The following is a 26,731-nucleotide window of genomic DNA, read 5'->3' as shown; positions in this document are numbered from 1 at the left end:
ACTTAGTTGGGGAAAAGTTCTGAAAAGAGTGTGGGATCTGAGAACAGAGTTTGATTTGTTTTTGAAAATGAAAGATAAAGATGTGGATTTCCCTCAATTGAATGATCTGAACTGGCTCTCTGATTTCGCATTTGCCATTGATGTTACGGGTCACATGAATGAACTGAATTCGAAACTGCAAGGATGGGGGCTTTTTGCTCATGACATGACATGAACATGACAGTTCACACACTTCCCCACTTTGCAACAGATTACAATATCTGACCAGAACCTGCAAAGATACACGTCGTTACTGCTCGTTTTGCGTGCTGAATTTTCTCGCCGCTTCAAGGATTTTAGAATGATAGAAAATGACATGGCTTTGATCACCTCCCCTTTCACATATGATGTGGACAACGCTCCAAGTGATTTCCAATTTGAGCTTATTGACTTGCAGTGTGATGCATTGCTTGCGGAGCAATTCAAATCAGTGACACTTCCGATGTTTTACGCATCTCTCAATGAACAGATCTTTCTGAAGATCAAGGCTCATGCACAAAAGATGCTTGTACTGTTCGGATCAACTTACGTCTGCGAGCAGACATTTTCTGTGATGAAATTCAGTAAATCAAAGAACAGATCTTCGATCAATGATGGCCACCTTTCAGCAGTGCTCCGCATTGCAACAACAGAAATGACACCTGACTTCATCTCCGTTGTTAATTCCCATCAGAGACTTTCTTCTTCACACTGAGTTTAATTTCTTGTTTTGCACATAATTTTAATAATGAACGTATGTTGTAAGTAAAAGTTTAGCGTTAGTGTTATTAAACCGTGTAACAATTATTATTATTTTTTTTTTTGGTTCCTGGGTAGTAAGTGTTATTTACTAATTGCTTATGCCTCAAAAGTATAGAAATTGCTATTATTCCCCACAATAATAGGACAGTGATATTTTTGTTAGCACTACAGTTAGGAGGATAGCTGGATTTCGCACGATATTGGTTATAAATATACAGTGATAAATTTTATATTTCGAATTTTATTTTACAGTCCAATAAATAAAATGTGAGAAAACGAAGACATCATAGTCAATTTGGTTACGAATCGCTTTTTCAAGGAGAACTTTCTCTGAAATTGGAGATTTGTTAACAAAGGGAGATATTCACCACACATCCCCGAGCTGACACGGGAAGGGAAAGGATATACTCGGCATTTTCAGAATTCAAATTATGAAAGGTATCTGTGGCTTACAGGTAGCTGCCACTTAAAAAAAGGAGGGGTGTTGATACGACTCTTCTACCCCAGTCCATTTTTGTCACGGCAGCCACTGACGTATGTATGTAACACGTGCAAAAACAAACATTGTGTAATAAAATAAAGCATGTACATAACTCAGTATAAACCATACTAGTACACAAAAGCATTATTAGAACACAAGAAACAATACACAAATCTAAATTCAAATTATGGGCTGCAGCTGCTGTATGAGACACAGTCCTGCAAACTGCTGTGGCAGTATGCTACAATATAAACACAATAGCATGCATTTAAAAACGGGTGTAAAACAAACTAATACAGCACAGTTTGTGTGAAATAATTCACAAGCACAGAAAACAATTTCTTCTTTCAGAAAAGTAGTAGCGTATGTCATATGAAGCCAGAGGAATAGGGAAGGCGGATCTGTGCTCCACGCACTTAATTAAGTTAACTTTCTGTTTTCAGGTTCACCAGAGTTCATAGATACTCCAGCTGTTTATAAACGCAGCGTGAGGCACAGTTCAGGACAGATCGAGCGCTGGAAAGAGAGGAGACATTTTACAACTCAAAAACCTTCAACTCAAAATGTCTCAGATTAAAATACCTTTTGTTAAAGAAGTTGAGGAGATGTTAGAAAAGGCAAAAAATATGAAACCAGAAGACCTTTTGTTTAAATACAAGGGGATCATGTATCCTAGTCTCCTAAGTCAACCAGAGAACATTGATGCAATGGAGAGCTTTGAAGCCAGGGAGGATGATATACTATTGGGGGCTTATCCCAAATGTGGTGAGTGACCATTATATCTTTTCACTGGTACTTTTAGGACGTGTGTTTCCAGTGTTGTATAAGGGATAAACAGTAAGTGTTGAATCGGTAAAAAAACAAAACAATAATCCACGGTATGACGAGAAACTAGAGAGAGAGAGAGAGAGAGAGAGAGAGAGAGAGAGAGAGAGCGAGCTATATACCTATATATATATATATATATATATATATATATATATATATATATATATATATATATATATATATATATATAGGTATATAGCTATATCTGGATCTGAAACGCTATATATATATATATATATATATATATATATATATATATATATATATATATATATAGCGTTTCAATAACTTGGGGTTGTTTATGCCAATTTAAACATTATTTCCTAATTAATACTTGTTCGATAATGAGATTCAATGAGCTCTCAGAAGCTCATTTGAAATCCCATTTACACACAGACAAAATTATAAGTGAAGAGTAGTGATGACCATGTTCGTGTAATTGATTCTGTATGATTTTACACTAGACTAGATGGATTGCAATACAGAGATTCAATATTGGAGCAAGAGAACTCCGAATTATTGTACACATCCTAAAAAAGTTAAAGGAAAGGTGATAAAACAAATACATTACATTTGAAATCATTTACCCGTTAATCTAAAATATCCACTTTGGGTAACAGGGTCTTTTGACAGCATTAGCAGAAGGATTTCAATCGGTGTCATGTAAACACAGTTTTCAGAAAACATATAGGAAGCATTGTTATTAGATTTAATGTTTCAAGGAATTTAAAAAGGAAAGGTGCAGTTTTCAGAAATCTTTATGGCTTGTACACGTTCTGAATGTTGTAGCTTCTGTAGTTACTGCTTGTTAAAATGGCTTCCTCTTTCCCCCCAGAGGAAGGGGTTTTGCAAGCGATTCCCACAGCAGAGAGAAATAAGCATGAAATGAACGGTCAAACAACTCCGCCCCTTTTGCTAGTACAGTAGTAACAAAAACGAAAAGGAACTAGGAATTATTAAATCATCATCAAGTTTGCGAATTGAAATACCCCTAAAATGCAGTAATGAGGATTTTGCTTTTTTAATGCTTCTGTTGCAGTTTTGGTAGTGCATACTAGCAGACTTTCATCTTTGTAATATAAAGTATTGTGATGATCATGGATGAAGGTCTATACGGTTTCTTTCCTCATCTTCCTCTTATTTTAATGTGCAATCCAAAGTTGATACATTATAATTTTAAAAATCTTGACGATTTTAATTGTAACTTGAAGCCTTTACTCATGTACCCTACTTAGCCCAATCCAGATGGTTGTCATGTTGATGCGCTGGGGAGACCGCACTGTGGTTGATCCCCGGAGCCAGCATCACAGCCCTTGTGTGTGCTGATGTGCTCTGGAGGCAAATAAGCTGATCCCTGGAGCCAGCATTACACTTCAGCCATCAACACCAGACAGAAGGATATGTACATCATCATATGGAAAAGGATATCTACATCATCATATGGAAGGAAACGCAAATGGATGGAGACACAGATGGATCACATTAGTTTACTGTAATGCTACGTCTTAGTTGGTGCTTGTCTTGGCGAGAGCCAAGTTCAAATCAGCATGACGTTTTAACATCTACTCTTGTGTAATGGAAATCTGCTGTTACAAACTTTTTCTGGGTTTATTTTTTTAAAGACGTATTTTAGTGGCAGTATAACATTGCCATCCACATAGAAATGTTATGACGGCACAGTGGGGCAGTGTTACTTTGAGATACGAATTTAAACGTGTACGCATCATGCTGCACTTGCCGGCACGTGTCTCTAAACAACTTCCGCTACGATAGCAGAGAAACACCCATTCAGACCCAGCACATTGTTGTTTTCAGTCTTTTACAACCTTGTTTTATTGAATTTATCATATTTTCAATTTTTTTACGTAATTTTTATGTTAACAATAAAATAGTAAGCAAATATGCCAGCTCTGTGAAGTTGCCCCCCTATAAACAGCACAAACGATGAGTCATATATCATTCAATACACTGTTTGCAGTAGCAGATCACATGATTTGAGCACGGTTTTTAATTGGAGGTGCAACCCACAATCTCCTGCTGAAAGCACTCTGCTCACCTGTACAGCACCGAGTTTGAGTGTTTTTTGAAATTGCATATACTGGTAATTTCTATGGGCGTAAGGGCAATATGTCACTTTTTTTTCAGTGCGATTGGAGCATCGTATTTTGCTGCTACAATCGGAGCAATTACAGAACATTCAGAGAAGTAGGCAGGTTTTCTTAATTGGTAGTTTTTAAAAGCTGTATACCACTGTAATTAAAAAAGAATCGTACTGTAGAATGTATTATTGACTAGTTCCTAGATTCCAAATAGGGTATAGTGCTCTTCTTAAAAAACATGGTTTCATTCACTGGATCCAGTTGCGCTATACAAATGGACATTAATGCCAAATGGACAATCAATACCCTCAACATTTCAAAACACTGACAGCACACTGGCTGTGCTCTGTATATACACAGAGGCTATAGATGCTAAACTCTTGACCATTTCTCACAACAGTGCACATTGAGAGAGAGTTCAGCTGTGTGCGCAAAACCAAAACTGAACAGAGAGCAAGTATGGTTGACTACGCCTAAGGCCCTACTTGTTTTCCATTTTGACACAGAAATGCAGCTACTGTGCCGTCTATGAAACGTTTTAACGAGTGTGTAAAATACCCTTTCACACAGCATGAAATTGCGCAATCTATGCCGGTGTAATACCGTCATAACCCTTTCACACAAACAAAGAGATCGCGCGAGTACATCTTTCAAACCTGGCAATCAAGTTGTTCTCATGGCAACAACATAGTGTTCACCGGTAAGACCCAACACATTTACGCAGTGCTTAATTTGTAAAGAAAGAGGTGCCGGGACGCAAGCAATGACAATAATACCGACACTAAGAAGAGCATATTCAAAATCATAACACGTTTATTTGAAAAAGTATTGTACGTACTTGTGTTAGATGTTTACAATCACGTATTCTACATTAAAAAAAAAAAAAGGTCCAGGACGATATTGACGAAAAATCTCACCCCAACACGAACATCGGATTGACCCACGGTTTGCACTATTATCAGCGATGTGTAAGCAGCAGAAGCTGCTGGTAGATGACAAAAACGATTAATTAAACTTAGGCTAGGTAGTTGTTAACTTAGTATGTTTTTATTCTCTATTAATTAAATTATATTCATTGAAAAAGGCAAAAGAACCAGATTGTTATTGTTTTGGTTCAATATAATATAGCAGGCTAATGTTCCTATTGAAGTAGGCTACAGTATATTTTTTTTCATTAAAAAGTTGTCTTTGTTCTTTGTTTAAATTAATATTCAGCTTTCATATTTTGTTGTGTACTAGTACTACTCATTTAATCAAACCAAGTAATGTAAGAAGTTGCTTGTGTCACATTCATGAGGTTTTTCAAATCAAGTAAGCTTATTTGTGTATAAAAAACAAGAATAGAGTTGCACTCAAGCTGAAATCGTAAAGTAATTTAAAGTAGGCTACAAACGCGGCAGCGGACTGTCTCTCTTTAACGCGCACGCAAGAACTTGCAGACTTAATGCAACTGTGTTGAGATTTTAAAAAGAAAGCATTTTTTGAGGTACCGGTGTCATGGCAAATTTCTCCCTCCCCTGAATCATGTGACATATTAGCGTACGAGTCACGTGACTATTAGGTTTCGTGATGCAAAGAGAGGATAGGGTAAAACATCTCGGCATTTTACTTACTCAAAGTTACGTTTGCTTTTTTATTGGCATTTTTTCGTATTATATTTATTTTTTATATGTATCAATGTTTTTTGTATCATAAATGCTTGTATTTTATTTGATTGCTCTTGTTTTACTTACTGAAAATTACGTTTGCGTGTTTTTTTTTACATTTATTCGTATTATGATTATATTTATTTAATATTTAACAATATTTTTTGTATCATAAATGGTTGTATTTTATTTGATTGCTCTTCACGTGATTACATAAGAGCTTTTGCAGTAAATATAAAATGCATTAAATATTGTTTAATTACACACACACACACACACACACATATATATATATATATATATATATATATATATATATATATATATATATGCTAAGAAATAAATAAATAAATAATAATAAATTAGAACAGCTTAAATGATCACAACTGTAACGCAAACATTATATTAAAATTGTAACTTTTCAAATAAAAAAAAATGTTTATAACAAACAATAAGTTAGAAGTATAGTCTGGTAATAATTTCAACACATATTTGTGGGTAGTCATGTTGATGTTTATAGTCTTGCTATACTTATGGATCACAATCAGGGAGTTGTCATGATTACACATACAGTTGCAAACAAAATTATTGACACCCTTAACTAAAGATCATTCAAGACGCTTTTTAATTTTTTTTTTTAAATTGTTGTCAGATGTGGTTACCATTAAGGTCGAGTATAAGCCTTTTGTGTTTAGATGACTTTGTATAGTTATTTCATACACCGTTTCTTTAAATCCTTGGCTGTTAATGGTGGATTTTTGCAAGCTGCTCGAACAATTCATTATGCTATAGTCGTAATTTTCCTGGTTAGTCCACTTCCTTCCAACCTTTCAGTTGAATTAGTCTTCAAATACTTCTTGATTATTGTGGATTTTTGTATTACAATTTTTTTTTCCACACAACGCTCTTTATCGATTCCCCTGCTGTAGTAGTTACTGTAACAAGTGCTTTTCTCACATCTAGATCCAACTCCTTTGTTTTGACTAAGCTGTGCTAAGTGCACAAACTACTTGTTTTTTTTTTATAATATTGCAAAATTGATAAGTAGTGGTTTCTAATTGATGAATAGTGTTAATAGTGACTCAATTAAGACTAACCTTAACTTGCACAAACTTTAATTGAAAATGTGCCAATAAGTTTGTGATCAACAAATATTGTTATTTACTCCAATAAGGCAGTATGATTAATATAGGTTATACAGTAGCTTCAGTGTATATTGTGAGAAATATTTAGGGAATGTCTAAAATTAAAGGAATTAACAGGTCAAAAGATTTAATATTTAGCATTATACATGCATGGTCTTGCACTAAATCTGCAAACAAATTTGTCTTAGTTTAACCATATAACTTGTCATAAAAAAAAAAAATGAAGTAATACACCCTCATTGTATGTGTTGCCACTTCCTACAGTGTTTGTCAGATCATTGGCATCATCCTGAAATGGAGCCTGTCATTTCTCAAAGCAGGTCTGCAGATTGATTGTTGTTCCTTTGTTATCAGTAATACTGTATATGCATTTGTTAAATATGTATGAAGTCAAATTATATCATATGCTATAAAATAAGAATGTTTCTTCCATAACTTCGAACAATCAAAAGCACAAATTTGGAACTAGAAGCAATGTGATTGTTAACCACTACATATTGTCCCTGACTTTAGTGTGTATAATTCAGGCTCTTAACTAATGAAGCATACAGGATGCCAGATTTGTGTAAATGCTAGTGTAGAAGTCAATGTAGATCCGAGTTGTCCAGTCTTAGTGCTGGGGAACCCTTAACAGAGCACTGCACGGCGAGCAGAAATCCGAACTCAATCATTTTAGTGAGTTGTGTATCAGGTGTAGTAATCCGAACCAGAAAGACATTCACAAAAAAGGCACAATAAAACAAGTACATGATCAGATTGCATATTTCCATTGTAACATGCTATCCAGGACTTAATGCGTACGCAGTAGTGAAAAAAAAAACTATACTGCAGGTCAGCTTTGGTAAAAAGCCCACTCACCACGTCAAGGTCCTGACCTATGGAGTGGGGTTAGTAGTAGGTTTAACAGAACTTTAAAATGCCTTCTCACATAACCCACAAAAAAGAAGGACCTTATTTGGCACAATTTCACTTAAATACAGTGAATCAGCACCTCCCCAGCTGGTTCAATATAACTACATTAAACAAGGTGGGTGTTATAACTGACATCCAGTTTACTTTTGATATCTCTGCCCTGGAAATTCTCAAGTCAGGCAATAATTCAGTAGCTCAGAAACTAAGACTACCATACCAATTAAAAATGAAAGTGCAAAAGCATCTGCAATATTTATCCAAATAAAAAGGTCTCAGGGTCTGCTGAAAAAAATAAATTCTTCAAAATAAGTAGTTTGTGCGCTCATAAAAAATAAACACTGAAGACAATGAGTCTTATTAACAATACATACGTAAATAGCTATACATTATGGTAATGTTGCTTGACAGGCATTACCACATTGGAGTGTTAGTATAATATTTCTAAGCTAGAATGCTTAGTATAAAATGTACAGAAACATACAGTAAAACTTACCCATGTGTGTAACTCAGCAAATGGAACACATATATTCCTCCATACTTATGAGGTCATCTGGCTGTAGATCTTGGCACTGGCCATGGAACCATTCACCACACCTCCCGCATTCCACCATCAGCTCCAGTGCAATCCTGTATGGTCTCCACATCACAGAAATGTACCTCTGGGAGGGGGGGTTCTCTCACAGCTCGGGAAAGGAGTAAGAGATCCATCTACAAAACAAGAAAAAAGATGATCACGCATTTGCTTTTGATCATAACATAACTTACCTGGATCTCCACCCATGCAGAGTGTGAGGCTGTTTGTGATGGTAAACAATCCACAGTCACTCCATCCCTGCTGCTGCTGTACATGTTGCCACCCGATCCGAACTGTCTTTCCACTGTACTGCAACAGTGATACAACCTGGGAACGGAAATCATGCTTATTATTAATTACAAAAGAGTCAAACACATTTAAATAACCTTCCTCACAGCCTATGTTACTTACTGTGACCCAGTGATTGCAAGACACATTGAGAATCTGTACAAATCCCTGAGCCGGTGAGCTGAATGAAGTCAGCTGTGTCAGGCTGGTGACAGCATACAAACCTCCCACCTGCGGGTACTGTCTACGTAGCAGAGCCTGGCTGTGGTCCATCACCTCATCACCCCTCCACGTGTGTTGTCCAACACAATAAAACAAATAACTCCCCCCCCCCCCCCTTTCTTTAATACAAATTGTTTTCTGGTAGTAAAATTTCTGCTATTAGTTATTTAAAAATTCCAAATACCGTATGTGTGTAGAGAGAGAGAGAGAGAGAGAGAGAGAGAGAGAGAGAGAGAGAGAGAGAGATATGTTTTAATCTTTTAAACCTTTATATATATATATATATATATATATATATATATATACAGACATGCTCAAATTTGTACCCTTACAGCTCATTGAAATAATGCTTCATTCCTCCTGAAAAGTGATGAAATTAAAAGCTATTTTATCATGTATACTTGCATGCCTTTGGTATGTCATAGAATAAAGCAAAGAAGCTGTGAAAAGAGATGAATTATTGCTTATTTACAAAGATATTCTAAAATGGCCTGGACACATTTGTTGGTACCCCTTAGAAAAGATAATAAATAATTGGATTATAGTGATATTTCAAACTAATTAGTTTCTTTAATTAGTATCACACATGTCTCCAATCTTGTAATCAGTCATTCAGCCTATTTAAATGGAGAAAAGTAGTCACTGTGCTGTTTGGTATCATTGTGTGCACCACACTGAACATGGACCAGAGAAAGCAAAGGAGAGAGTTGTCTGAGGAGATCAGAAAGAAAATAATAGACAAGCATGGTAAAGGTAAAGGCTACAAGACCATCTCCAAGCAGCTTGATGTTCCTGTGAGAACAGTTGCAAATATTATTAAGAAGTTTAAGGTCCATGGAACTGTAGCCAGCCTCCCTAGGCGCGGCCGCAAGAGGAAAATCGACCCCAGATTGAACAGAAGGATAGTGCAAATGGTAGAAAAAGAACCAAGGATAACTGCCAAAGAGATACAAGCTGAACTCCAAGGTGAAGGTACGTCAGTTTCTGATCGCACCATCCGTCGCTTTTTGAGTGAAAGTGGGCTCCATGGAAGAAGACCCAGGAGGACTCCACTTTTGAAAGAAAAACATAAAAAAGCCAGACTGGAATTTGCTAAAATGCATATTGACAAGCCACAATCCTTCTGGGAGAATGTCCTTTGGACAGATGAGTCAAAACTGGAGCTTTTTGGCAAGTCACATCAGCTCTATGTTCACAGACGAAAAAATGAAGCTTTCAAAGAAAAGAACACCATACCTACAGTGAAACATGGAGGAGGCTTGGTTATGTTTTGGGGCTGCTTTGCTGCGCCTGGCACAGGGTGCCTTGAATCTGTGCAGGGCACAATGAAATCTCAAGACTATCAAGGCATTCTGGAGCGAAACGTACTGCCCAGTGTCAGAAAGCTCTGTCTCAGTCGTAGGTTATGGGTCCTCCAACAGGATAATGACCCAAAACACACAGCTAAAAGCACCCAAGAATGGATAAGAACAAAACATTGGACTATTCTGAAGTGGCCTTCTATGAGTCCTGATCTGAATCCTATCGAACATCTATGGAAAGAGCTGAAACTTGCAGTCTGGAGAAGGCACCCATCAAACCTGAGACAGCTGGAGCAGTTTGCTCAGGAAGAGTGGGCCAAACTGCCTGTTAACAGGTGCAGAAGTCTCATTGAGAACTACAGAAAACGTTTGATTGCAGTGATTGCCCCTAAAGGTTGTGCAACAAAATATTAGGTTAGCGGTCCCATCATTTTTGTTCCTGCCATTTTCATTTGTTTTATTATTTACAATATTATGTTGAATAAAAAATCAAAAGCAAAGTCTGATTTCTATTAAATATGGAATAAACAATGGTGGATGCCAATTACTTTTGTCAGTTTCAAGTTATTTCAGAGAAAATTGTGCATTCTTCTTTTTTTGTGGAGGGATACCAACAAATTTGAGCACGTCTGTGTGTATATATATATATATATATATATATATATATAGGACGGCTTCAATAACTTATAATGTATTGATATTAATTTTCAATATTTATTTATTTTTTTACCTTTCAAAACGAATGTACTGGCTGTCTTTCTGATACCCCTCTTCTCTTCTTTGGTGGCTTTTTCAGGATACTCAGTAGCGATGTTCTGCTCTCAAGTGATCCATATCAATTGATAAATGTAGTTTTCTGAGTAGTTTAATAAATTTGTACTGTAAAAAGATAAATTATTTGATCACAATTATATGACGGCGTCAATGAACTCCAACTGTCAGTCTCAAGACCAGTGGAGCAAAAGCAGTGACGCGCATAGCAACAGAACGCTGACATGCCACATGACACGGGGGGCGAAATTTGCCATGACACCGGCACTATGACTCAAGCTCAGGCACAAATTAAGCACTACGCTATAGTGACATGGCATGTTGACTTTGAAACCACACCCACTATTGTGCTTCAGTGGCGGTATAGCCTTTCACACACGGAGTTATGACGGTTCAGTGCCGTCTCTGAACTACCTTGCGAGGTGGTTCAGAGACGGCATAAAATATGACGGTTCTGTGGCGGAATAAGCAATTCACACAGACCTAGAAGCCGCTACAGTGGCGGTTCTGAACCGTCATAACTCCTCTGTGTGAAAGCACCTGTTGTGAAGTCAAATGCCAGCCAAGCTGCAAGCAGGGACTACTCGGTTGGCATGCTCAGGAAGCTTAAGAGGTGCTATGCCAGGAGCCTCCAGAAGTGAATTTCACTGTGAAATTTTACTGATAGGACCATTTGATGTATAAACAAAATGACAAATTAAATAATGTTTATTATTTAGAATAAAGTAAGTAGGGTGAAAAATCACAGATATTGTCTTGCACTTGTGTGTGCTCCTGAAAAAATGCTCTGTGCTCCTGAAGTCAGTTCTGAGGGGTAGGCAGGTCTACGATAGATACATTTCGTCTTTTGGCATGGTATGTTGTGTTAACATAAAATTAGCAGACACCCTTATCCAGGGCGACTTACAGTTGTTACAAAATATCACAGTACAAAGTATCACATTGCAAAATATCACATTACACAATATCAAATTACAGATAAGAGCAGTTAAAAAGTACAATAAAATCAGTAGATAGTAAGATCAAGTACAAATAAGAGCAAAATAAAGAATACAGTAAATTACATTTAAAAGCAAGGTCAACTAAGAGCAGTAAACGTATAGTAAATGTTTGCTTATAAGAGTAAATTCCATTAAGAGCACGTAGTAAGTACGATAAATGGATAAGAACTATTTAAAATAAGGGCAATTACAAAAAATATGAATGCAGATACCTTTAAGATTAAAACCAAGTACAAGATACAGAAAATAGTTATAATTAAGAGCAGTAGTAGAATACAGCAAAATATGGAGCAGTTCTGTGCAAGTACAAGGTGATGCAAGTACTGGTACAATTGGGTGACACATAGTCCATTACAGTCGAGAGTTGTGAGGTTTACAGATGCTGTCTGAACAGGTGTGTAAGCCTGTAAGTGGTTAGCCCTATAGTATAATAGTTAATGTTATGAAAGTTGTATCTTTTTCCATTGAACAAGCCTTTCTGCTAATCTATGTTCCTATTGCAAAAAGGATCTGTTGTCCATCCTGTCAGTGTTCATGTTTTTATTTAACTGGTTTATTTTCTTCTCTTGTCAGGGTATAATTGGATAATTGAGGTCCTGAATAAAATTGCATTTTCGGCTGGAAAATTGAAAAATCCCCAACACATTCCATATCTGGAGTTCACAAACCCAGAAAAGATGAAGGTTTGTAAAAATAAATAAAACCTCCTCCGGTACTTGAGTGCTATTCCATTCCAGGTCTTTGTTTCAACTAGGTCCTCAAATATTTAGTTAACCTTTAGCAAGGAAAATATGGCATGGGGTGAATGTGATTTAAACTACATTGCTGTGTTAGAAAGTGTACAGTTGAACATGTGTCCTATGTTATATTCATGTATACTTTGTGCTGTTTGGGTGTGCAAAAGGACCAAACTGTTAACTGAAAATAAGCGCTCCTAAGACACTAGCATAAAATCATGTTGGGCTAAATGAACAGCAAAGTTTTATATTATTATAATTTAAATTAATGTTGCTGTTGCTTCATGGTTGGCACATGTGGTAGAATGTTAACTATGTAAAAATAGATGTACACTTTATCTTACAATATGAAAGCCATTGTCCAAAACATTATATATAAGAAGCTTAAAGAGCAACTTGGTATAGTTATGAAGTTATCTTAACTAATGTATTATTCTTGTCGAAAGATTCATTTGTATCATTTTTTGTTTCAGTGATCACATCCTGGTGTTTTTTTAAAACTCGTATAAGTTGAAAGCACCCCTGTAGCTATCCGAATCATCTCTGATCTCAGAGTCCCTCTGGTACACCAGGGTGTAACCATTAACCTGCACCCCTGTCACACTCTGTCCGTACTGGATATAAGAAATTCATCAGTAAGAAAACTCACATAGAGCACAGGTCTAAAGTTAAACTTGTGTACCAGAATAACCTAGAGAGTTTTTATGAGGTATTTGTAGGTGCATTAACTATCAGAGTATTAAAAAGTCCACAGGAAATGATAGAAAGTGAATCTAACCAAGAAGAACACATCAGTTAACTGTAGTATTTAACGCCAATACCAAGATGCTCCTTAAAATACGTTATTTAGCTGCTGTGCACAATTAGTCACTCTCAACATGATTAATGGTAGCCATGGAATACTTAATAAACTGTAATAATATGGCACATTTTTAACTGCTTTCAGCATTACTTTTATTTATTTATGAATTTTAATTCACCAGATGAAGCATTAAACACGTTGGGTCAATTGCAGCGTACCAGTGATTTAGTCACATCAAGTGGACTAAAATGCGGTCTAGAAAATCCGCAAATCTGTACTAACTTAACCTTTTGCGGTCCATTGTCGGACTGGATCCGACATTGTAATTATTCCTCACAGGTCCTTTGTTGGACTGGGTCCGACATCATTATAGCAACGCAAAAAACGTGTTTCTAGTCGTTTTTTCTCCGGAAAAAGCCGAGAAAACCATTCAATTGCCAAGTGGAAGCGACAGGAGCCAAGACAAGTCGGAAAAAAAAAACAAAACAAAAAAAAGGCATATCTCATGAATAGTCATACATGGTATCTGGTGTCAGATAACGGGGCGGTCGTAAGTAAACAAGCTGGCTGACTGAATCAGCGCACAGAGAACACGGACATTTGCAGAGCTTTTTTGAGATGTTATAGTAATAAAATAATGACTTGGATCGCATTATTGAGGAGTTTGGTGATAAAACGAGTGATCAGGAGATGATCGACGGGTATGTACGACTATTATTATTATTATTTATTTCTTACATAGGTGAAAGCTATAGCGAACGAAAGGGTGGGGTGGGGCTGGAGATGACTAGTGAGCGCTTTGTTGATATGCAGGGCCATTTAAACCCGTTTGACTGTGGAAAAAAATACTTTTAAACAGCACGTCTAAAATTAACTGCGCGTGTGAAAATGAATTAGACCTGATGTGCCTGACGCGCGATTAATAAATGGACCGCAAAGGGTTAATCCTGGTTGCAGTGTACCAAACTGATTGGAACAAGTTAGACCGATAGTGAGAACTAACCTACAGCTATGGCCAAAAGTTTTGCATCAACCTATAGAATGAATTAATTTAGCTTCATAAAGTCAAATAAAATCTGCTGAATAATGTTACATTAATAATAAAATGACATACAGCTTTGTAGTTTTCTATATATTTAATGCAAAACTGACAAATGGAAAAATTTGACATTTCGAAATCTAACATGAAATATTGTACTACTATTGTGGCTTCCAGTAGACTTTTGCGATGAAATTCTAGGTGACACAAAACCTTTGGCCAAAGCTGTACAAACCCTTCTTTACTAATCCGGAATGCGCAATTCAGTGTCAGATAAATACAGTGCCTATAGAAAGTCTACACCCCCTTTCAAAATGTTCACCTTTTGTTGACTTATAGCCTGGAATTAAAATGCATTACAATAGTGTTTTTTTTCATTGATCTACACATCCTACCCTACAACTTCCAAGTGAAAAAAATTCTAGAAATTTGTAGAAAATTAATAAAAAACAAAAACTGAAATAGCTTGGTTGGATAAGTGTCCACCCCCCTTGTAATAGCAATCCTAAATTAACTCAGGTGTAACCAATCGCCTTCAAAATCACACACCAAGTGGCCTCCACTGGTGTTAAATTGTAGTGATTCACATGATTTCAGGATAAATTCAGCAGTTCCTGTAGGTTCCCTCTGCTTGGTAGTGCATTTCAAAGCAAAGATTCAAGCATGGGCACCAAGGAGCATTCAAAAGAACTCCGGGACAACGTTGTTGAAAGGCACAGATCAGGGGATGGGTATAAAAAAAGATCAAATGCCTTGAATATCCCTTGGAGCACGGTTAAGACAATTATTAAGAAGTGGAAGGTCTATGGCACCACCAAGACCCTGCCTAGATCAGACCGACCCTCCAAACTGGATGACCGAGCAAGAAGGAGACTAATCAGAGAGGCTACCAAGAGGGTGTCACAAAGACGGCCGGAGTGGGTGGCGTCAGACCAGAAACAGGAACACAAACGACAGAGAGATGTGGTTTGGTATAAGCTGGGCGCGTGATCGCGCTCAGCATTTAATAAACAGAAAATAAAAGGTTTGAACAGACAAAAACACGGGACACGGCACTTGCGCCAAAATAAACAGACATACAAAACGGACTAACACTAAACAAACGGTGCAGGACAGACAAACAAACACGGTGAGTACAAACACTTTACGTTTACTTTACTTTATTTTACTACTACTTATTCCCCTCTCTCTCTCTCTTTCTCTCTCTCACCCGTTCTCCTCTTCCGAACACCCAACAACCACGAGTGACTAAACGTGCATCTATTTATACTGTTTGTGCTGGGATTCAATTACTAATTAATTATTCACTTGAATCCCAGCACGTGAATTCATTACGTGAAACCCCGTGTTCACATATTATATTTTAAATGCACGTGCGTGATGTGCAATCCCGTGCCTAAATACAAATATACACTTTTTAAATACACGTGAAACACAGACCCGTTTATATCCCGTGTACCAATGACTATACACCAACATTTACACACGCAACATACAACACATAACACAAATGCACACAGGGGCGGGGCGCTTTGCCACAGAGGGCAATGACAACTTTGCAAGAACTACAGACTACAGACTGGTCAAAGTGTGCATGTGACAACAATATCCCAAGCACTCCACAAATCTGGCCTGTATTTTACTCAAGAAAGACCACCTTGAATCCCATTTGAAGTATGCAAAAAAACACTCAGGAGATTCTGTAGCCGTGTGGCAAAAAGTTTTGTGGTCTGACGAAACTAAATTTGGAACTTTTTGGCCTAAATTCAATGCGTTATGTTTGGCACAAACCCAACACAGTGCATCACCCAAAGAACACCATCCCTACTGTGAAGCATGGTGGTGGCAGCATCATGTTATGGGGATGTTTCTCATCTGCAGGGACTGGGGCACTTGTCAGGATAGAAGGGAAAATGAATGGAGCAAAGTACAGTGAAATCCTTGAGGAAAACCTGCTGCCCTCTGCAAGAAAGCTGAAACTGGGACAGAAGTTCACCTTTCAGCATGACAATGACCCAAAGCACACAGCCAAATCTTCACTGGAGTGGCTAAGGAACAAAAAGGTAAATGTCCTTGAGTGGCCCAATCAGAGCCCCGACCTAAATCCAATCGAAAATTTGTGGCATGACTTGAAGATTCTGTCCATCAACGCTCCCCAAGGAACTTGACAGAGCTTGAACAGTTTTGTAAAGAAGAATGGTCAAATATTGCCAAATCTAGGTGTGCAAAGTTGGTAGAGACCTATCCCAACAGACTCAAAGCTGTAATTGCTGCCAAAGGTGCTTCCACCAAGTATTAACTCAGGGGGGTGGAGACTGTGGAGTATGGTGTGTAGATAAGTGGAAAAAATCCTCATTTAAATGCATGACACTCTGAGGCACTGACACAAAAAAATGTGAAACAAGTTCAAGGGGGTGTAGACTTTCTATAGGCACTGTACATAAAGGGATCCCTGTACAAAAAGAACAATACATTTTTATTACACCAGTAATGCAAACATATTTAAGTAAATATGTCATGGCTTTTTGTGCACATTTCAAAGTGACAGATCATACATTTTAATCTGCCGACGTTGCTGCATAGGCACAGGAAAGTTTAACTGTGTGATAATGGACCATTCGTTTTTTATAGTTAAAGCATATTAACTGAAATGTTATTGCATTAACACTAGAATGACTGCGTTTATAGGCATACCTAGAACAACCGTAGCCGGTCAATTTGACCAGCGTATTAAAAACAACTTAAATATTACAGTGAAAGGAGAAACAATTGAATATAAGTCATAGTTTTATTCAGGAACGTCATATAAAGCATCTACACAACTGAAACATTGTAAATAAACTGACATTTGAACAGAAATGTGTTTATATACAGACATATTACATAAAGCACATCCTCAAAAAACTACAAAATTAAATAAATATTTGAAAATAAATTTATGTATATACATTTATATAATGTACATACAAAACTGTGTTACACATTTTGAAAAAGTTAAAAAAAACAAAAAAAACACTTTCATGGTGTAAAACATTTAACACTATGGGGGTTAAATTTACCTCTCTTTCTGTGTATAACTAGCACCCCTTTATTGTAAAATCAACTACCTAAGTGTTGGGAAATAACACTGCTGTAGTGACAATTTAACTCACATGAGTACACAATTGTACTCTCTGTATATAAACGATGTACACTTAACAAGTGTAAACTTCATAATTTGTCAAATATTGTTTCATTGCCACGAAATTAAATTAAAATAAAATATTGTAGCTAGCACAGGAATAATCGGGGAGAGACACACCAATGCTCACAGATACAACATGGTTTATTATGTCAGCACCATCCAAACACTCAAATGCATAAACAGACAGCTGTTTCCCCACCCCAGAACACTACCTCTCAAAGTGACATTCACATAGTACATAAAACAACACAGGAAGGTTTGAACAGTTACAGGGTATGTCAAAAAACTAATAGGGGCACTTACAATAATCACATCATTTATAACAACAATAACAATAGTATTTCCCCTACCCTATTTCCCACTCCCAGCATCCTCTGCTGCTCATTAACATATTTGTGGAGGCCGGCTCTGTTACAATATATTTGCCTATCTTGAATTTCTGCAGCACGGACAGAAGTGGCACCATTACAGAAACCGCCAACTAAAATCCCGGATGTTGATATTATTACTCTGGATTAGTGTACTTTGTTTTACACTGTGAAACATACCTTGGTTTGGATATGAAACAACACCACGTGGTGTCAAATGTGAAAATGTAACACCTAAAATCAACACTAATGGTTAACACTGGGATTTCAACGCTGGCCAATTTGCTGTGTAAATAAATATCAACATTTCCTTTTAAATAAATGGGTTTATATTACCTACATAACGCGCATATATGCAAGCTATGTATTTATATAGAGACATACTATAATCAAAATGACATGAATAAATAAACATTTGAACAGAATGGACTTCATTTACAATTGTTTACAGTCTAAGTGCTGGCACAAATCACACAGATACTGCACTTTTTTGTCCGTCTTTGCTGCATCAGAATCTTGTTTGGTAAAATTTGCAGTAATTCCAAACACTGCTTTGCTGTCCAGCGATCCGTTTGCAATGTGTATTGGGGTAGAAATGACTTTCATAGAAAAATGAGTGACTTGTAGAACCAGTGCAGACAGATCGTGAGCTGATAAACTTCAGTATGGCTGCAATTCCTGACTGATAAACACAAATAATACCACAACATTTAACCCTTCGCAGTCCATTTATTAAGTGCGTGTCAGGCGTGTCAGGTCCAATTTATTTTCACACACGCAGTTAATTTTAGACGCGCTGTTTAAAAGTATTTTTTTCCACAGTCAAACAGGTTTAAAAGGCCCTGCATATCAACAAAGCACTCACTAGACATCTCCAGCCCCGCCCCACCCTTTCGTTCGCTATAGCTTTCACATATGCTAAGAAATAAATAATAATAATAATAATAATAATAGTCGTACATACCGATCAATCATCTCCTGATCACTCGTTTTATCACCAAACGCCTCAATAAAGCAATCCAAGTCATTATTTTATTATTATAACATCTGAAAAAAGCTCTGCAGGGGCAAGTATGACTATTCATGAGATACACCCTTTTTTTCGGCTTGTCTCGGCCCCTGTTGCTCCCACTCGGCCATTGAATGGTTTTCTCTGCTTTTTCCGGAGAAAAAATGACTAGAAACCCGTTTTTTGCATCTTTTTGATGATGTCGGACAGGGTCCGACATTGGACCGGATAGGAATAACTGCAATGTCGGACCAGGTCCGACATAGGACCGCTAGGGGTTAATTGTTATAATGTTTTTTCTGTATCGGTCAATTTTGGTCGGAATAGGTATGACAGTATTTTATCTCGCTAATTTTTGCGATTCGACACGATTCTTTCTTTGTCAGGGTTATTAGTACATATATTTAAGAAAAGTCAGGAAAGCACAGCTCCTTATCTTAAATTTAAATTGAAATTCCACAAATGGTCAAAATGACTGCCTTGGTCGTTCTAGAGTTAAACTGAAAATAGTATCAAAGGCATATGTATAAAATGTTTATTTTAAATGTAGGGCCTATATTATTGTGCGATAGTTTACTTTATTCTCATGGATCTGACTGCCCGAAATGTGAGGGACATAAGAAATGTACAGAATAAAATTTTCAGATGTACTAGTCATTCAGGGGAAAAATGCAGCAGTAAATGCTTTGGACGAGCAAGCGTACAAAGTTAGTCTTCTCCTTCACAGTACTAAATTAATCCACTTGAACAGGATTATCACGAATCTAAATTGGTACGCTCCAATCGGGATTTTGTTTAGTCTGATTTAGCAGATGATCTGCCTGTGATTAACTTCTGGTACGCTGCAATCAGGATTAGCGGGTGTTCTAGCTTTAGTTCAGTCAAGTGGACTAAACCTGACTACATTTGGTTTCATTGCAATTGACCCCCAGTGTTTCCGTATAGGATTGAGATTTTTTTCCTTTTTTCAAACTGGTATTTTCATAGAATATCTTAAACATCCTTTAAAGAACATCTGTTTTCCAATAGTTATGGTATTTTCTACATTCACAGAACTTGTCCACGTTGCCTTCTACAAGAATCTTGGGAACTCATATGAACCCAGATAATATTCCAGTCTCATTCTTTGAGAAGAAGTCTAAGGTCAGTTAATGGTTTATTACAAGAGATATGCTGTCAGTAGCAGGTGAACTAGAATCTGAATTGCTGTTGTATGACACTTGCTATTATTTCTATCATTGTATTCCCCAGTTATTACATGTGTAAAATGAATGTTACATACTTAAATAAAGCAGAATAAGAAATGTTATGACCATTCTCTTGGGGGTGGTGTGGGTGGCTGGTTTTCGGTGGTGTTGGGTGGAGGGGGGGTTGGTGGGGTGTAAAATAAATGAAAACAAACCTCATGCTTTTGCAAGTTATTGAGAGCATCAGAGTCTGGGGTACAGTACATGGAGGCATATGTCCATCTGTTAATGTAAAACTTCCTTTTTTCTGGATGTAGATCATAGGCATCTACTTTTTATGTTACTGAAAGCTCACATTCTTCACAATATTACCTGCTTTAGCAGTGTGAGGCATATTTATGAATTATGTCTAGGGTTTAATTGGTCCACCATATATACATGTGTTTAAAATATTGTTCTTATTCCAGCAGGATCAAAGGTTTATATATTCCTACTTAAAACACATGAGAGTTGGCTCAATTTAATAATATATTTGACACCTTAGGTCCCTGTGACAGAGAAAGAATGAATCTTGGTTATAAATCTCCCTTCTGACCTGTGATGGTGCTGTGTAAAGGGAACAGTGTGCCCTGGACTGGAATACCTGACAATTAATTCACAGGGATAGGTGGAAGTCAGCCATCTAGAAAGAGAGCAGAGCTATGGTACACCAAGTCATCGACCTCGAAGGGAAGCGATGTGGCAACCTCGGATTGGAGGAGAAACGGTTGCACTCGCTAACCAAGGGGTTGTGACTGACGGTACATAAGGGGATGTAGCGAGCTGATCTGTTCCTTTGTTATAGCTACAGACAAACCGCTGAAGGACTGTGTATGTACCGTGAGTGTTTTCGTGTTTATTTTGTTTGCACACAAAATAAAAACCTAGCTCGTATTTCGAGCACTGACTACACGTTTGTTCTTCTGGTCCCTGTCTGACGTCAGGACAGATAAGCTGTTTCCCTGATACAAACAATGGCAAGCCTTTCCGCTTCCACAATGACTAGCATAAGCTCTAGCATTCTCCTTCCAGACACACTACAAGGCTTACCTCATGCTGCCTTTTTATGCAGGCAGCAGTGATGCACATGTTTAATTAGCACCTTGTTACACAATTAGAAGATTATAGAAGCATGTGGAATGTTCCCTTCAGAGACCCAACTACAAACAAAATACGACACCTGGTGGCAAAGTGCCAGATTGCAGTTATTCTGGGAATAAAGCTCTTTGCTTTCTTCTGCTATACCGGTTATCCAACACTTTATCACAATTGCCACTTCATTCTAATATGGCAACTTAAAAAACATGGTATACAATGAAACAGCATCTTCATTAGAAGTATGGTGTTCTTAGGGTTCAAGCAGAGAGACTGTTCATCCAGATATTGTTTGTTTCCCCAGATACTTGTGGTGCTTCGCAACCCCAAAGACACAGCTGTCTCATACTTCCATTTTTACAACACAAATCCTGTTCTGCCAACATTTGAATCCTGGGACAAGTTCTTCTCACAGTACATGAGTGGAGATGGTAAAGGAGATGTTTGATATGCAACTAACAAACACTGCTGATTCAATAACCAGTGTTGGGAAGCAACTTTTTATATGTAATGTCATCTTGCTAGAATGGCATCAGAGGAAGCAAGGAGTGGGTTCAATAGCTTGATCTTCAGAAATGTTTTGCGCTGCAGCCTGATCAAACTGGGGCTGAGAAGTGTTTATTTGTAACTGTACCTAGTTACATTCAATAACCACGTAGCTTCAATCTGCACACCAGCTTGTGTACATGCAAGAGCAGTTCCATTTAATTATTTAAATAGCAGGAGTGCATGCCTACACTGCTGATTTGTATAACAGAATGTGCTGGATCAGCCTCAGTGTTAGTACCTGACATAAAGCCGTTACATAAAGCCTGACATAAAGCCGTGTTCCGAGTAGAGTTATCAAAGTAATAAGAAACAACAGAATACCAATTTGTTTTTGGGTGACAATAAGTCCCTTCGTTTTTTCCCCCCACAATACTATTTCAGGTTGTTTTAGTCAAAACAGAATAATTTAATGTATTCATTACTTGGCATTTGTAAGAATAATCTTGAGGCAAGTTCATTATTGCACTGACATTACGAAAGTTAAAGGGATTGAAATGTTTTTTAACATCCTGACTTAAGCTTTGTGTGCACTGGGCAGCAGTGTGGAGTAGTGGTTAGGGCTCTGGACTCTTGACTGGAGGGTTGTAGGTTCAATCCCTGCTGTTGTACCCTTGAGCAAGGTACTTTACCTGGATTGCTCCAGTAAAAACCCAACTGTATAAATGGGTAATTGTATGTAAAAAATAATGTGATATCTTGTAACAATTGTAAGTCGCCCTGGATAAGGGCGTCTGCTAAGAAATAAATAATTAATAATTAAAATTAAGCTTATAAGTTTAAAGTCTGTTTCAAAAGTATTTTCAACTTGTCAGTTCCAGTGCACTCGGGTTTGAGATCAGGGGTGTGTCCGATTTGAAAAAAATAAATAAATACAAGTACTCTGGCTTTTGTGTTCTGTACGACATCATGGGCCATTATTGCTGTGTTACCTGTTTGGCAATGTGGGAAATAATCCTTACTGTTGTTGTTGCTGTTGCTATTATTATTATTATTATTATTATTATAGTGTAAGGATTATTTCCCACATTGCCAAACAGGTAACACAGCAATAATGACCCATGATGTCTTACAGAACACAAAAGCCAGAGCATGTTGTTTTTAATTTTTTTCTGACAGTGATCAGACGACACACTCCTGATCTCAAACCCGAGTGCAGTGGAACCGACATATTAAACAGACTTTAAACTTATAAGTGTAAAAAGTTGTCAGGATGTTAACAATGAAAAGACAAATTACAGGTACGTTATTTAAACAGTTGTCGTAACACATGGACGTATAACACAATGTTTGGTCAGAACCCCTCTGCTTACTCTTTTTAAAAAAAAAAAAAAAAAGGTAAAAAGTAAAATATTCAGAAATGTTTGTTTAACGTAAAATGAGAAAGGTGGTAGTTGGTCTATATGGTAATGTATTGACAGCAACACCATATATATTTAAGAGTCTAGTAATCCTATATGCCAAGTAGTGGTTCCCAAATAGGGATCCACAACAGCAACATTGTCCCAGCAAAAAAAAAATTAAAAATTAAATAAAACAATCAGGCACCAGTAAAAGCTAAAAGTGACACGAGCAACTACAGTATATACTTATTTGTATCTTGTTGTTTTTACATTGAGTGCAATATAGTGGGCCGCTGTGCCTAATGGATATCAGTAGGTGGACTTCAAGTAATTAAAATACAAATAATAATTAAGTTTGGGAATTACTAGTATACATAACTTATGACAGTGCTAAAAGCTCTGGGCCATTCCTATGTATATCTTTATTTGTCTGCAGTCATGTGGGGCTCCTATTTTGACCATGCAGCTGCTTGGGAAAAGTACATCGACAGAGAGAATGTAAAGATTGTAACATACGAAGACTTGAAAGCAGTAAGTCTGATACTTCCTGTTTATGCTTGTGTGCATTAGTAATTTAAAACTGCCTTGTGGACAATTCATTTTGTTTACATTCTTTCAAGGCATTATTAGCTGTAAGCTCAAGCTTCCTCATATGGCGTTTTTGTTGTATTCATACAATTTTAGAAGAAACCCCTACAACCCATCACGTTCTTAAAGGGGTTATACTTAAAAAAATATTTCATTCATCTTGGCTGTCGTGCACCTCCATCGTTTGTCTGACGCTTTCTTGTGACCCTGTAGACACTGCTGAGCGAAATAACCTAGGAAGTAAAACAGCAACCAACAATACCTCATATAAAATGAGAATTGTATTTAAGATAATTCAAATAAAAATACATCTTAAATGTTTGCTATATAGAATCTCAAATGAAAGTGCACAAATAATATTTTTGGAATTATTTCTTTAGCTATAACCCCTTTCAGAGCTCACAACCTTCTAAATTTGATTTTATTAAAACTATATGAGACATTGCATCTTTAAAAAAAAAAAGTACTAGTTGCAAGAAACCGAAAAAAACTGACTACCCAGCTGTGTATTTTTATCAATCAGAATTTAACTGAAGGAATAGAAGACATTGCCAAATACCTCAACTATACACTGAGTGATGACCAGATCCAGACTATTGCAGAAGAATGTACATTTGATGCTATGAAGGAAAAATCTGCGGAGACGCATGGTTCATTTAGCAAAGTTATATTCAGGAAAGGTAAGTCAGAGCATTTTTAAAACACGGTATGTCCTTCTATACTGTTGTATGATGTTTGTGTGGTACATAAAGATGTCTGCTATAGACAAAAAATGAACTCTTAACAAAATAGACATTTCAATATGTATTAGCCAGAAAAGTACAGTTTACTGTCATCAGAAACACTCAGTTAAGGTTACAAACGTTGACTACATTATCAATTATTAAAGAAAAAATCCAAGTATCAAGCTATAAAGGTTAGTTTCATTTCTTAATTACAGCAGGTAGACTAATACCCAGAGCACAACATTCATATGCAATGACCAAATCATCCCTCCACCCCACTTTTTACACAAAACAGCATCATATTATAAACATTTTAAAACTCAAATTTGAAGACAATAAATATACTTTACAGTCCAGCAGTGCAATGAGCAAACACATAATAATACAGCTCGTAATAATACAGCTAATACAGATTTTAATGGCCGATGCTGTGTCAGAGGGTATTCATTCATTCACAACAACTGAAGGTGTAAGAAAGAATACCAGGTTTGAAAACTACCCCATTGATTGTTCTCTCATTGAAAAATTCAGAAAACACTAATACAAAATACTTGTACAACTTTGGCCATATTTTTCCTTGGATATCTTTTCTACTTGTCTGCTGTGAAGCCCCAGACTTCCGTGGCAAATTCTAGCAGCCAGCAGGAGCTGAAGCCTGAATACACAGAGCGTGTGTTTGAAATTACTCATTTTTTTCCTATTTATTTTAACCTACAATTTTAAACATGAACCTAATTGTATTTATTTATGTTCATCATTGATAGAATATCAGTGTTGTGAAGAAGTATTACAAAAGAAGTATGCTTCTTGATATTTAGGTCTTGGAAACCTACCCTGGGTAGAGAGTTTAATTGTGCTTTGTTCACAGGTGGTGTTGGAGACTGGAAAAACCATTTCAGTGAAGAGCAGTGCAAAGAGGTGGATGCAAAGTTTGAGCAATGCCTTGCAGGAACTAAGCTTGGGGCGAAGATAAAGTATGAAGTGCACTGCAAGTAAAGAAGTCTCTGCCACTATATGGTGATACTAGTGGTTTGGCTAGTTAGAAATTGTAATATATAAATACATCATGAGATGTTACTGAAAATTACATATTTTTTAAACTAAATGTAACCCAATGAAAAAGTTTGTTTCTGTAGTATGACTTTGTATTAACCCTTAGCGGTCCATTTATTCAGCGCGTCAAGTCCAATTTATTTTCACACACTCAGTTTATTTTAGACGCGCTGTTTAAAAGTATTTTTTTTCACAGTAAAACAGATTTAAAAGGCACTGCATATCAACAGGACACTCAGTACTGCATCTCACAGCGCCACCCCTTGTTCACTGTATTTTTTACATACCTCTTCATAGTAGTGCATACCGATAAATCATCTCCTGATCACTTGTTTTATCACCAAACTCCTCAATGATGTGATCCAAGTCATTATTTTATTACTATAACATCTCAAAAAGCTCTGCAAATGTCTGTGATATTCTTTGAGCGCTGGATGCAGAAGCAGCTATCTTGTTTGTTTATGTCCGTGTTATCTCTGTGGTGCCGGGGCTATCTGTATTCACGAGATACACCCCTTTTATATATATATATATATATATATATATATATATATATATATTTTTTTTTTTTTGGCATCTCTCGGCGCCTATCGGTCTCACTTGGCCACTGAATGGTTTTCTCGGCTTTTTCCGGAGAAAAAACGACTAGAGACCTGTTTTTTACGTCTTTTTGATGATGGCAGACAGTGTCCTACATTGGACCGGAAAGGGAAAATTGCAATGTCGGACCTGCAAAGGGTTAACAAAAAAAAAAAAAAAACTACTAGCCAAATTACATTTGAAGACATTAACTTTTTAATAAAAAAATATTTGTATGTACTGCACAGATTATCAATTATTATGCCTTTTATTCCAAATTGTTTACACTTCATATCCTGGAAAGGAGAATCATACATTTGTCTCCATCTATTCTTAACCACATGTATTTTACTAGACAGTTTTCATTGGTTGTACATCTGCCAGTTCAA

At 36.8% G+C, this 26,731-nt stretch overlaps 1 protein-coding gene across 2 annotated transcripts; it reads left to right on the top strand.

Annotated features, from left to right (window-relative positions):
• Positions 1-1,736: 1,736 nt before the first annotated feature.
• On the top strand, positions 1,737-26,592 carry LOC117403288 (sulfotransferase 6B1-like). Of its 2 annotated transcripts, XM_034005328.3 has the most exons (7): positions 1,737-2,026; positions 12,622-12,731; positions 20,241-20,330; positions 21,813-21,939; positions 23,834-23,928; positions 24,509-24,665; positions 25,579-26,592. In XM_034005328.3, exons 1-7 carry the CDS (start codon positions 1,825-1,827, stop codon positions 25,704-25,706), a joined length of 909 nt encoding a protein of 302 aa, XP_033861219.3. In that variant the 5' UTR covers positions 1,737-1,824; the 3' UTR covers positions 25,707-26,592. The 2 variants fall into 2 exon arrangements, with proteins under 2 accessions (XP_033861219.3, XP_058880342.1); XM_059024359.1 differs by lacking the exons at positions 1,737-2,026; positions 12,622-12,731 and adding an exon at positions 13,089-16,689.
• The last annotated feature ends 139 nt before the right edge of the window (positions 26,593-26,731 follow it).

Source organism: Acipenser ruthenus, chromosome 5 (assembly GCF_902713425.1).
Source record: "Acipenser ruthenus chromosome 5, fAciRut3.2 maternal haplotype, whole genome shotgun sequence".
Lineage (NCBI taxonomy): Eukaryota > Metazoa > Chordata > Actinopteri > Acipenseriformes > Acipenseridae > Acipenser > Acipenser ruthenus.
This window is presented reverse-complemented; position numbering and strand designations above follow the sequence as displayed.